Source organism: Paralichthys olivaceus, chromosome 15 (assembly GCF_024713975.1).
Source record: "Paralichthys olivaceus isolate ysfri-2021 chromosome 15, ASM2471397v2, whole genome shotgun sequence".
Lineage (NCBI taxonomy): Eukaryota > Metazoa > Chordata > Actinopteri > Pleuronectiformes > Paralichthyidae > Paralichthys > Paralichthys olivaceus.
The window spans coordinates 16,660,371-16,674,126 of record NC_091107.1 but is presented as its reverse complement, the minus strand read 5'-3'; the positions used below and the strand labels follow the sequence as shown (position 1 = coordinate 16,674,126).

Genomic DNA, 13,756 nt, shown 5'->3' with positions numbered 1-13,756 from the left:
GGAATTCCCTGATGGCCCTGCGCTCCTCCGGGAGGCCCCCTTTATAAAGCGCTTCTCCATCCATGTCTTATCGCTCTCATTAATGCTGCATTGAAGGAGACTGGTCACTTCGCTGGGCCTGACCAGACTAAGTGGGGCACTGGTGATGCCTGAAAGCTTCTGCATGCGAGGATTCTGTCTGTTTCTTAAATGAACGCAAAGTAGGCTGCAGGGACTCCACTCATGAAACATTCAACCGGTCTCTTCACCCTCCATCCCCTCCCCCACCAACACCACCCAGCCCCCTTGATTATATATCTTTTATTTAGCAGGAGACGGAGTTGCTCTCTCACTTGACTTCACCCTCGGATGGCCACATCGCTACTAAAAATACTGGTGACAAGACTGCAGACAGATGCGTTTGCTTAAGTTATACATGCTTTTTATTCACCACTTTGCTGAATTGTTAACTGCTTCAGCATTTCCGTTTCCTAGTGTTACATGAATTAGCTAAATGTCAGCTTCAGCTTGTTTACATGCTCACAATGACAACGCTAACCTGCTGATGTTTACACTACACTACAAACTATCCAATAGTTACACATAAACCTAGATTTATACATATAAAACATTATATAACTTCAAACCTCTCCAATAAAACCTCTCCTGCCCCCTGGTGGATGGCTGCAGTACCCCTGCCATGTTAGCAGATGGGACCAAACTAAAACGTCGAAGTAAACATCAAATTACTTTTGCTCAAGACGCTTTCTATAACTTTAGGTAATTCTTATCACAAATTCTCATTTGTCAAGTAGGTGTGGCTTTAGTTGGTTATTTAATTCTATAAAAACAAGGTGAAATATCATGATTGACAGGTGAGACTCACAATTGATGGAGCATGTGTATCAGTGGGACCTTCATACACTAGTTCCACTGCATGATCACTACTGCAAAGACTCTGGCTCCCAATGACGTCAAAAGCACAAAATGGAACCACACTTATTCAGGATATTTTGCCTTCATTTTTGGACAACGTGATGAGAATATACAGTCTCTGCTTTAAACTCAGATATGTTTGACTTACCCATTACTTTTCCAGGTTCTGTGAACATAATTTCTGCTCTCGACATCTCACCGCAAAACCTGTCAACTACAATGTTGTTCTTCTGTGCTCTCTTGCAGAGCCGCAGCTGAAAGGCATTGTTACCCGTCTATACAGCCAACACGGATACTACCTGCAGATGCAGCCTGACGGCACGATGGACAGCACAAGGGATGAAAGCAGCTCATTTTGTGAGTGTGTTTTTCTCTGCAGCCTCCATGTCTTTGCTTTTGGTTGGTTTCTGTCTTTTTAATCAAATTATTCACAGTCTAGTCTCTATAGCAGCAGTTAGAGGAACTGAGCAGGGGAACACTCAGTTTTCTGCTTGAGTTTGGAGCAGCTGATACCCTCACAGGGAGCACAAACTCCAGCTTTGGCAAAGTGCTGCCCTGTATTCAGTAAGCTTAACAGACTCACTGTACGATAGGATCCCTGCAGCTGAAATTAGGGTTTTGTCAGCTCATATGTCAAATTTGCAACATCACGTAAAACTGCCTGAAAAAGTGCTAATTGAAAGTGTCCTTGCTCATACTCAGAAATGCCTGGTTCTCATCCCTAACATCCATCTAAACTGTAACTGAATCTAACACTTTGAGATTAAAGTGCTTCTCAGTAGAGGAGATGAATGTTCACTGTGACCTTTAGTCGTCTAAATTAGGTTTTCAGACCAGAAAATATGCCGTGTTCTTTTCCTACTATCATTTCTTTGTGTTTCCGATTTGACCTTCCACTCAAAAGTAAGCCCTTTCTCAAAAGAATTTAAAAATGATATTCATTCTACAACCTACATTATCCTTCACCTGCCCACTTTTAGCTGTCTTTGCTCTAGGCTCTATTTGGTGTGGCAGAGCATCTCCATTATTACCCAGGTTTAGAGGCAGTGTAAAGCACAGAGAAGGTGACATGGTGTTGTGTTTACACAAACATAAACTCTGAGAGGTCACAGCGTTTGGCTTTAAGAGAGCTATGGCATGCGGCAGGGATGTTGCAGCCATTCGGCCTGCTACAGTTTCAGTATTGCAGTTTGATTTCACAATCTTCTCTTGACTCTCTATTTTTTCTCTCTGTCCCTCTCTCTCTCTCTTTTCCTTCCTACTTTATTCCCCAATTTAGCACAGTTCAACTTGATTCCAGTGGGACTGCGGATCGTGGCGATCCAGGGGGCAAAGACAGGGCTGTACCTCGCCATGAATAGTGAAGGATACCTCTACACCTCGGTATGTGTGTGTATATACAAGAAACTAATTTTCATTTCATCAACCACCGTGACACCAGATGAAAAACACAAATATGGTTGCTCTGATAACTAAGCATGCAGGTTGTTACATAAGCCTACTGCTTTAACAGTATTTAACCTGTTTAACCTAACCTACACAGTTCGTATTATGTGTATCTAAAGTATGTGGTGTACATACTGCATATCTGTACCTAAGAACCTAGAAGGGAAACAGTAGAGTAATACTGCACACTGACAATACATTAATGTTTCAAATCATCTTGGACCTTGCAGGGCCAATGCTTACCAAGATTTAACATCATGACATTTACATATATTTGGGAAGGTTAACACCCTGTAATCGAAGGTGGGCCCCCCCCCCCCCCGCTCACGAGTGGGAATCTGGAAAGCTGCGCTCATTTTCAATCAGGCATTCTTTTTCATTTCCAGGGAGAGGCACATCAGCCAAAACATAAGGATGACGTTATCATCTATAGCATAGAGACAGTTGCATGTATTTTGGTTTTGTATGCAGGTTTACATGAAGGTTTGAGAGAGAATAGTTTGAGAGAGAAAGGTGATAGACAGAGGGATAAGGAGTGACAACGTTATAGACTACCTGCATGACTTTTCCAGTTAGTATTGGAGAGACAAGCAGGGAGGAATAGAGACAGCAGGGGTTTTAAACATTAATATGTCTGGGGCTGTTCTGAGGTCTCTGACTGCAGGAAGTGTTGACTGTTTGGGATCCAGGGCCGATCGCAAATAGTTGTCCTGCACAAATATGTGTTGCTTAAATGCCCTGAAGATGTATTTTTTCGATCGTGTTCTGAATGTGTTGGGAACCTCTTCCTCTTAACTCTTCTTACATATGGACACAGTTGAATTGGAAAAATATATCATGTACTATAACTTCTGCCCACCAATCAAGATTTAGCAACATCTGAATTTGAATTTGTTTTAATAGTGGCAGTTATGCACAATATGGTGTGTCTTATGGTTTAGGTTTGTATATTTACAGTTTTTAAAGCCCTTTAAAATTATTTCACTTTCATTAACCTTTAATACATGTGCTAAATATTAAGCTGGGAGGTGCTTTTGGCAAAAAGACTAGATGATAGAAAGCATGTTGACATTGATGACTGTGTCTGGTCAGGTTCTGGTTCTGCAGTTATTAATTAATTAGATTACGAGTCTCGGATGATGCAGGCAAATAGAGAAGCAATCAGTTGCAGATAAAAACTGTTCGGATTGATTTATTAGATCAACATATATTAGTCTCAGGTGACTTTTCACACTAATAGATAATATTACAAAGGTAGAAAACCCAGATGAAGCAGTAGCAGGAGGGTGTAAAGAGAGACGGAGAAACTCTTTGAAGTGTAATACCCATGACACAGTGTTAGTATCACAACTTGTTTTTTTTTTCTCATTTATTTAATTCAGCACTTCATTAGCTCCTATGCATAATTTCAATTATGCCGAATAAAGTGTCAGAGGGGGAAGTAAGTAGCCATAAGGGCTTTATTCAGTTAAGTTGCAAATTAGATGAAATCTACAACTTAAACAGGGAGATAGGCTGCTTTATTAGCAGCAGGCATTGTCTTCAATAACCATTAGCTCCTGGACACATGCTAGCTCCAGTGTGCAGTGGAATCAGGACCATGGACAGAGCATGGGGCAGTTTCGGGGGGGGGGGGGGATCAGCACCTTGGACAGTGCTTGTTACATTTCTTTAGGGTGCTCATGTTGCTGATATAATAATTACCAGTTCTAAAACTGCCTGTTTAAAATGGACTGTTTTCTGTGTTAACGCTCTGGAGCTACTTCAGACTTATTCCTCGTCATTTACGAGTCAAACAGTTACAATGTTACTGTCACTTTTGATAGATTGCATGCTGGACATTGTGCACAGAGCTTTTTATAAACAGTCTAAGTTGCAGAGTGTAGATAGAAAATGTAGTGTTCATCCTACCTGGTTTATCTGCAATGAAAACTTTATAGTCAATGTATTTTAGAAATGGAACTGAATTTTCTTTATTACTGTTCACATGTGTCTCTGATATGAGTTTGATTGATTAACTTAACTGGTGTTGTACATCAGCTATTTCAGAGGTCCATTGGGAAATATTCACAGTCTTCAGAGTAAAGTTCACAGCTTTGTTTACAACATATGCGTTCCAAATACAGACAGATGTGGAATTAATTCTCTGGAATTTGTAGAGCTGTGTATAGGTTCCTCTGTTTGTTTCCTTTTCAAACCAAGAAAGTATTGAAGCCCATCTCAGCAGCTGGTGAAACTTCCAGGTTGATCAGTTGAATGAGCAGCCTAAACAGAGCTGGTTTCATAGTCTCAAACCATGTAGTCTGATCACATCACACTGTTTACACGTTATCAGAAACAAACCATGGCTATGTGGTAAATAATACGTGGATATTACAGGGACATTTTATTATTCTTATCTTACTGTTATCTTTCCAGTTCTGTAAAAGATAACAGCACAAGAGTAATAAAGGTAGACATGTGTTCTATAAATAACAGTGACCAGGCTCGGAATGCATCATATCCTTGTAGCTCTACAGCACCAGAGTACCTGTAAGTTGGATGATGTGTATTTGAAGGTTTTTCCCAGTTTTGCATTAATGAGAATAAAATATCAAAGAGGATGTCACTATTGCAGTTTACCGCACACATATGTAAAAATGAATGTCTGTGCTGTGAGATAAATATGATATAAATATGTCTCTTCTGTGGATATTTGTGTGTTGCTTTCAACAGAACGTATGGAAAATTGCATGCAAAAGCGGCAAAAGCAAGTGTGGTTTTATGCATGAGATGTAAAGGAGCTAGCGTCGTCTGTAGATGTGTGAGTTAAATCTTGATTTATGGCAAATACACCATCTGCTATTATCTTCTGAGCCGTTGATTAGCATGCATTAGACTCTGGTGCCTCGCCTCTGTGAACAGCAAGGGAAAGGGATTTCCTCAGCAGCAGTCAATAGCTGCACTGAATCCCACGCTGACCTCTTTCACAGAGTTTCCTCTCCCTGACACACACACACACACACACACACACACACACACACACACACACACACACACACACACACACACACACACATTTACAGGAATGAGCTGAAATTGGTCCTGTATAACAGCTGCCTTCTTGTACTATATTATGGATGTTTGGTTTTATGGCCTTGCATTATTCTCTATAGTGTGTGTGATGTACTAATTTGCTGGAGTACGAGGGAGTGCAGGTGGCATGATATGGTCCTTTATCCATATGTCTGCACTGTAAGAGCATGTTCATATTCGCATTTACATTTAAAAGCACGCCAAACGTGCATGTCAACGATGAGGAATGTTTTCACTTATGATAAATAAGCACATAACTGTCACTCTCAGTGAAATCGGGGTGATTGACAGAGCGACTCATCGCTTCCCTCCAGCCATTTCCTCATCTTCTGGCATATACTGCCTCTGCTTACTGATGGTTATTATGCTGCTTTCTCATGAAAGCATGTTTTCTGTTGTTTTCATGGGATTAAATGAGTGAAAGAGCAGGATGGATAAATAGAAGGTTGAGGCACAGATTTGTGATTGTTATTATTATTCAATTTGTGTTATGGTGGCTGACAACACCTGCAAAAGCCGCAAGATGGATACACAACCACAACGGAATTGAACAACAACAGAAACTACAATGAAACCAGCAGGGCTACTTTCTCTGGTCAAGTTTGATGCTTATCTATTTGAGGTGCTTCCAAGCACCTGCACTATAACACCTAAAAGGGACAAGCATCTCATTTTAAATGGCGGTTGGCCTGATTAGGTTTTCACAAATGTTTGGCTTGACTCAAACATCAATAACTTGACCACATGACGTGACTAAGCTCATTTTATTGTCAACATCTGTTGTCACTCACTTCCTTTGTGGTTGTTTCTGTTTCTGCTATTTGCATTTTTCCCTTAATGTGCTTGAGTGAGACGTCTCAGCCACTGTAATATTCACTTTATTGTTAGTTCAATGAGATGAGCGGTTTTTGTTTCTTCAGTCTTTCGTGGTTACTGCTTGTTTATGTGTGTATGGGTGGTGGAACCCTCTGAAAACAAAAGTTATGCTGGTGCTAATAGGGATCCTAATAAAGAAAGAAAAAAGCTGACAGCTTTCTCTTGAATCCCTCTCTCCTGCCCCTCACTCACACACACACACAGGGTTGTTGGGCCCAGCTCTGCAACAAAGAAGAGGAAGTTCACTGCTGCCTCGTCTCAAGCATAAATCTCACAAGCCTCACTACCTGTAGGTAACAACAGGAAATGGCTGATACTGATACAAAAATAGAGCTCGGCTCATTCTTGCCCCATTTTATAATCTATGTGCTCTGGAAAACTCCTCATAGACACAGACCCAGTGTGTGTGTGTGTGTGTGTGTGTGTGTGTGTGTGTGTGTGTGTGTGTGTGTCTGTGTGTTGAATGAGACTGACATGACTGTTGACAAGTTTCACATATTTGTTCCAGTTTAAGTTTAGACATGAGCTTTGCTTAATTCAATCATATTACTCCAAAACTCTGTGCACAAGATTAACGTTTAAAGCTGATCAAATCTAGTCCTTTCTTTATCTACTGTATTTTTTTTTGTTCCCCTGAGAGCTGCTCTCCATTACCACAGCTGCCTCAACAGAGCGAGCACTATGCTGCATACCCAAGTGAAAATTAGAGAGTGTGACGTGAGAAAAAAATAATTTGGGTGCACCAGTGACTGACGTTGCTCAGACAAACAGATTGTCAAGATACAAGTACGCTAATGGATCTTTCTTATTAGCATAGAGCAGTGTAGAACACATTCTGGTAGCAGCTTCGTATTTCTCAGTCGCTGGTGTCCATCACTTTCACTGGTTAAAATGATAAACGTTGCTGCCAGCAGATCAGATCGTACTAATTAATGTTCAAAGATTATTTGTGAGAGAAGACCCTCCGTTGTACCCACACTACTGTATGATCGCAAGTGAAGCGCTTCTGTAGAGCGGAGCTGCGTTGGTTGGTTGATAAATTGATTTGTCGATCAACAGGAAAATAAAGACATCTTAAACAGTATCTATTTCCAATTTGTCATTTGTGCAGATAAACTGCTATTTAGTGTCTTATGAGAAATTCAATTCAATATTATTGGATTTTAGTGTTTGTCAACACTACAGGCAATATGGTGACAATATATTACAGACACGTTGTTAAGTATGTTATTTTAACATTTTACACATTTTGGATTTGATTTATTTTACAAAATATTAATCAAGGGAAAGAAAAATTAATCAATATAGAAAATAACCATTACTTGCAGCCTAACTATAGATCAAGCAACTCCAGCAGAGGGAGATCTTTTTGCTGATGGTGTAGAGTTCCATTTTCCCTGACAAGTTTTTATTTATTTCAGATCTGTAATTTTAAATAATAAATAATAAAAAAATAAAAGTTTACTAGTGCAGAACCTGTTCTAAAACTGCCTGTTTAGAATAGATTGAGCTGTTCAAAGTTATTCAAAGTTCCCCAACTGCAGAATCCGTTGTCACTGCTGCTACAGAGTGCTGGTCGTCTGTTTATTTAAAGTGCATTTATATTGAATGTATTGCATGTAAAAATTGCACCAAATTTGACACTACACTTCCTTGGGCCCTTAGCAATACACATGCCAAGTGGGAAGGCGATAAGATGAATGGTTCTCAATATATGCAAGACACATACAGACAGTAATTATTATTAGATTGACTTAAAAGCTGTAAACCATGACCTCCAGTATACAGGGAGCAAAGGCTCTAAAACTCCAAATGGAAATGTGAAATCTAGAACCACCTTTTTCAAGTGGATAAAGGTTTCACCATGGATGTCACACAGTTGTCAACTATGGCAAATGTAGGAAAAAATATGGGCCTTTATTGCAATACATTAATAATTCCACATTGAATACAAGTGTGTGTGATCTTTGTAGGCCTGAAACACTAAAGAGAGCATGAAAGAGGAGTGTGATGAAAAAGTTCTGTCCTCTTTCGTCTTTTCATCAGAGGATTGCATTGAGATGCAGGACAACACCAGCCGCCAGATAACATCCCTTTTATCACCGGACGGCAGGAAACGTGGACATTAGGAAGAGTGGCCGAGAGAATAAATGGTCAGAGCAAGAGAAAAGAGATGAGGTGCAGAAATGTAAAAAAATGTAAAGAGACTTTTTGCCAGGCAGCCAATTAGAAGCACTTAGGGAAGGCACAACCTATTCCTTCTCACAGACTCATCATCTATCTTGTACCAGCTCTCTCCTTCAAAAATTGGGGATGTTTTAGAGTGTATCTCTTGTGATATGCACAGAGATCATGGTGGTGCTGATAAAGACATATAATCAATCGCTATTATTCGGTGTCACAGAAAATTAAAAGCAGAGGCGGCGTGCAGCCGGTCACCTCTGTCACTGAGGGTCGAAGAGAGGGGACGTCAGCTACCACTCTTCTCTCAGCTGCTTTCTATTGACAGGAGCCTTCAAGCTGTCAATCAAAACATCAGGGGCAAGAGTCCCTGCACATTATCATCCACTCTTGCGAGTATCATGCTTCCCTCATGGGCTATCATAAAGCAAGAGACAGACCATACACATGTGGTGTTAGACAGTATTAACTGCCAGTCTCATCCTCCGTAAAGCCCTCTTAATAAGCACGTCTGTGCCCTATCGACTTACGTAACGAGGCGTGTCATTGTGCATCTACATCTGGCTCGTCAACATCAGCAACATGGTCGCCCTGCACTGGAAACACTCATGCACAGAGATTATGTGCATGTGCATCAGAGGATTGCTGTGAATGGGCTTTACATTTCGGTAGCTCGCTGCAGCAGTAATGCAGTACAGTGGGAATATGGTGGGATTACTGCAGCTGGGCAGATTTCACATCTTCCCACAGATTACCCAAGGAGCTGATGGGACAGCAAATAGATGACACTGTGACCCCTGCTGTCCAAACAGGGGACTGCAAATAACTGCATGTCAGAAATGCTAAAAATATTTTTGGTGAATTTCAGAAGTAGAGCTACATTTTCAGGGGCATTAGTTCAGATTTCATGCTTGTGTACGCATGATGAAATGAAAGTAAACAAGATATTAAATATTATTCATGGATTCTCTATCCTTTTAGTCACAACTTTCATTCCTGTTCTTATATCCTAATTATATGCAGGGAGAGACATTAGTCAATATGAAGAAACTCTGCCCTGTGAGTGCTAGAGTGTGTGTTATCAATACTTCACTGTCGTTATTTGGTGTGGAGTGCAATCCCAGTATATGGTGGCATGGAGGAGCTTCCTGAAGCAGGTAGAAGAGATGTAATCAGAAACAAGGGGAGGGGAGGGAGGCGCTGTGTGTGTGGGCGGAGGGAAGTTGGGACGGCGCTGTGCATCATAAAAAGGTCCTTCCCATCTTGAGGATTCTCGGCACGGACGCTACTTATTACCTTTCTCGTATGCTTTGATTTAAATTCACTTTTGGCTTGAGACACATGGAAGGGTAGCTGCCCAGGTCTTTCTAAAAGTCATGGAGAAGGAGATTTTTATTTAATTTCTAGTCTGAGCACCCGTCGTTTAGTTGGAAATGTGCAATCACTCAAACGCATCTTCTGCAAATATTCTACTTCACAGGTAAATGTGGTGGTTGGGGTGATGTCCTCAGTGAGAGCACTCTGGGTTGTTGTCACGGTAGTTCTGCAGGAGGTCTGGAGGTTACCTCAAGGTCGAGTCCAGAGATGGGGATTGTTAAAGCAGTGTTTCCGATTAATCACCTAGACTACGACGGTCCGCCAATCTAATTTGTCCCGCCGCCCATGCAGACAGTCAGGCCTCATAGTTTCTGCTGTTGTGGCATGCAATGCAGTTCTTTCTCTCACACTAGAACTTATCTTTCACTCTTTAGTCTGCGCACCTGTCACTCTATCAGTTGCGCATGAGAGTGAACTTTGTGTATGTGCACCCCTGTTACCGCCATAGATTAATTTAAGTCTGAGAAAAGCTGGTTAAAGAATCATAGTTGTATCAAGTTAGGTGCAGCTCCACTGGCCATTGTGTTTAGTTAAAGTCTCTTTATTATCAGGACATTTATTTCATTGTCGAGCCTCAGTTTAATTTTTCTCTGCAGACCTTTGGAGACTGCTTGGATGAAATATAGAAGTTGTGCGTTCCATCATTAGGCTAATTCCAGGGGACTGATTATGAAGGGTAATTATAGGAGGACTGGGGAGAGGGGTTATTGCTGGTGTCATTTCAGAGGTTGAGCTGACGGGTATTTCACTGGAGTGATGGTTACTCTTCCCAGAGGGACACAATTGTGAGATCATGGGGTGCCGGCAACTAAAGCTCTGGTTGTGCCTAGCAGTGTTTTGGTCCTGTTGGAGATGCAAAGAAGCAGGATTCTCCCTCTCTCCTCCTCACTAATCTCCTTATTACCCAGCAACCTCTGTGTCCTTTCCTGCTCTCCTTTCCTGTCTCTCCTACCTTTCTCCTTCTGTCTCCCACACTTCCCACCCTTCTTGCTCTCTGCCCTGATTAATAATGAATGAAGCGGATCATCTATCGATCCATCCTCTTTGTGTTAGCACAGCAGAAGATATCAAACCTGTCAGAAGATCTTAAAATAGCTCTGTGATGTGGTGGCGATGAAAGCAAAAGTTTGTTGCGTTAAGAAGGGGCTTGTTGTTAGTTTGTTTTTTAAGTTGTAAGAACGCAGTTACACAGGCATAAACTGTGGCGGAGCAGACGAGCGGGAGTGGATGGAGAAAGACCAAAGCCCTGAATTGTCATTTCAGCTAAAGATGAGGCCTCCCTGCTAAGGAGAAAGGTGATGATCTGTGATAAGTGTGAAACTAGAGGTCTCCTACACCTTCTCAATCTACTTTTGGCTCTTTATTAAAGCTCGTCTATGCCAAGTTTTGATCCTTTGGCCCTGTTCTGTCATCCCGACTCTCGGAGAAATCCTCCACTCAGCCATTTCTGCCCTGCTGCTCTCACTTAATCAATCCGGCAGATTGGCTTTGCTCTCTGACAGGGGAAGGACCCTGCCGAGACCCTGATGGAGACTAAGAGAGATGTATATCTGTCGGTATTGGTTAATATCACCCGTTAACATTATGCAGGGTTCAGTAGTCCTTATGTTGAGGACAGAGAGGGAGGGGTGCTGCTGTGAGAACGTGATCAATTACAACTACTAGCTGAACTGCTGGATTTGATCCAAGTTTGGATAATTAGATTTTCTAATGTCTATTTTGATTTAGTCAGCCATGGACGATTGACACAAGATGAGAGTAGTCTATATTAAAGTGATCATTCTCTTTCTTTCAGAGGTTCTCGCCCTTTTTTAATCGTGACCCCTTAAAATAAAGCAATATGTAGTTAAAATCCCTAATGCTTTTCCATCAACAGCCATTTTTCCGATAAAACCATTTACTTTTCCCACCCTGATTAAGATCTTGCTTATTAACCAATACACTTGACTACATACTGCAGCCTTCTTCTCAAGCTGAAACAGCCGATAATACAATAAATTGATCGATAAGAAATCTTATAGGAAATTTATGGAAGAAGTAAAAATGCCAACAAAAAGAATCACTTGTTGCAACTTCTTCAATGTAGGGCTAATATTGTTTTCACACTATGTGTCGGGCAAAATGAGCAAACTTGACTTATCATGTGGCGTTTGGGAAATCCAACTGGGATTTCCCACATTTGTGACATTTTAAAGACCAAAGAATTCATAGATTAATTTCCATAAAATTAAAATCCCAAAAATCCTGCACCCGTGTCCTGAAAATTTTGACCTATACTGCATACTTCTACCAAGTTTTGTGAAACTCTGTCCAGTACTTTTAGTCAAATCTTTCTTACAATCAAACAAACCAAACAGACATGGCCGCCTCCTCAGGGAGGTTATGATGAGCAGAATAACTGAGAATCATCTATACTTTTAATTTAGCTTTCATCTCAGCGCTTCTTAAAAATCTTCTTTTATTCTTTTTCATCTCTTCTAAACTTTCAGATTGTCAAATTGTGTGAACTGAATAATTGTTTCAGGGTCAGGAAATCTTGGAATTTGTAATTTTCCATCTCATTGATCATTAGGATGGGATCGATTGTTTTAGTTAGTGCCACAAGGCAGTGCCACCAGGCATTGTGATGGGTCAACTCACTATCCACTCTACACAATGAAAGCATTCACTAAAGTCATTAGTTTACCTATAAACAGAACAATAACATATGAAAATCTTAAAGTCAATACTGATAAATGTAGCCTTAATAATATGCATGTTGCAAAAAATATGAATTCTAATATTGTTCATCTTCAGGGATTTCTTATTTTCTTTATTATAGGCAGGTCTATTTTCTGAACTTGCCACTGAAGCAGTAAACAGTTTGATGTCAGAATTAGTCACTTGTATGTACAGTATGTAATGTACTGTATGTGTGTGGATTTTATTTGTTAGCATGTTAGTGTAGGTGTCAGTGTTTCAGTGCTTTCATCTTCACTTCTCTTTTCCTTGGGGAATGTGTTATGTTTAGCAGAAATGTTAATGCTGTTGTTCATCATATTGTATGCTCTGTCTTGTTGTTCTCCAAGGACCAGGATGTTCATGCTTTTAAAGACACACAAGTCCAGATATAATTATATCCATCATTTCCCTCAGGAAAAAGTCACCTCATTAATGTATTTCACTGCCTGTGTCCATGTACTTTTTCTTCTTGTGTGGGCTGCACCATTGGAGTTCAGGTTCAAAGAATCATAAAAAGGTTTCCCTGACATTTGAACATAATTGTTCGTCTCTTCTTTGTTTGTAATACGACTGCACCTCTCCCCCCTCTGCTTTCCAGGAGCACTTCACTCCAGAGTGTAAGTTCAAGGAGAGCGTGTTTGAGAACTACTATGTTACATACTCCTCCATGCTGTATCGCCAGACCCAGTCTGGCCGTTCCTGGTATATCGGTATCAATCGTGACGGCCAGGTCATGAAAGGCAACCGGGTAAAGAAGAACAAAGGAGCTGCACACTTCCTGCCTAAAGTTATAGAGGGTTAGTGTCCTTTCTGCCACTTGAGCACAATTCAAATCTGTTTCTCAGTTATTAAGGAGGCAGATTATACTAATATTCAGGTTCATCATCTTAATTTTACTTTAAAAAGTTTACATGTTTTAATGTTCGGAAAACACATCACTTTCCTCATACTGTACAGCTCCTCTTTTCAGCCTTTGTCTGAAGCACTTAATTTTAGTGCGTGTCTCTTTAATGCCCCCCTCCAAATAAAGCTCAGTCTGCTTTGATTGGCCAAATGCCCAGTCTGTTGTAACTGGTGGTAGACCCCTTCCAGCACGTGTGGAAAATGTCGGCCTCTGCTCTCACTTTACCTGGCTTTGTTATGCGGCGTGCCAAATTACCCGCTA

General features: G+C 40.8%; 1 protein-coding gene across 1 annotated transcript in view; it reads left to right on the top strand.

The window, feature by feature from the left end:
- The window catches only part of fgf11b (fibroblast growth factor 11b), a 39,259-nt gene that overhangs the window by 17,387 nt on the left and 8,116 nt on the right, over positions 1-13,756 (top strand). The window contains exons 2-4 of the mRNA XM_020085551.2: positions 1,162-1,272; positions 2,195-2,298; positions 13,190-13,388. Of these exons, the coding sequence (XP_019941110.1) occupies positions 1,162-1,272; positions 2,195-2,298; positions 13,190-13,388 (414 nt within the window). The remainder of the gene's footprint in view (positions 1-1,161; positions 1,273-2,194; positions 2,299-13,189; positions 13,389-13,756) is intronic.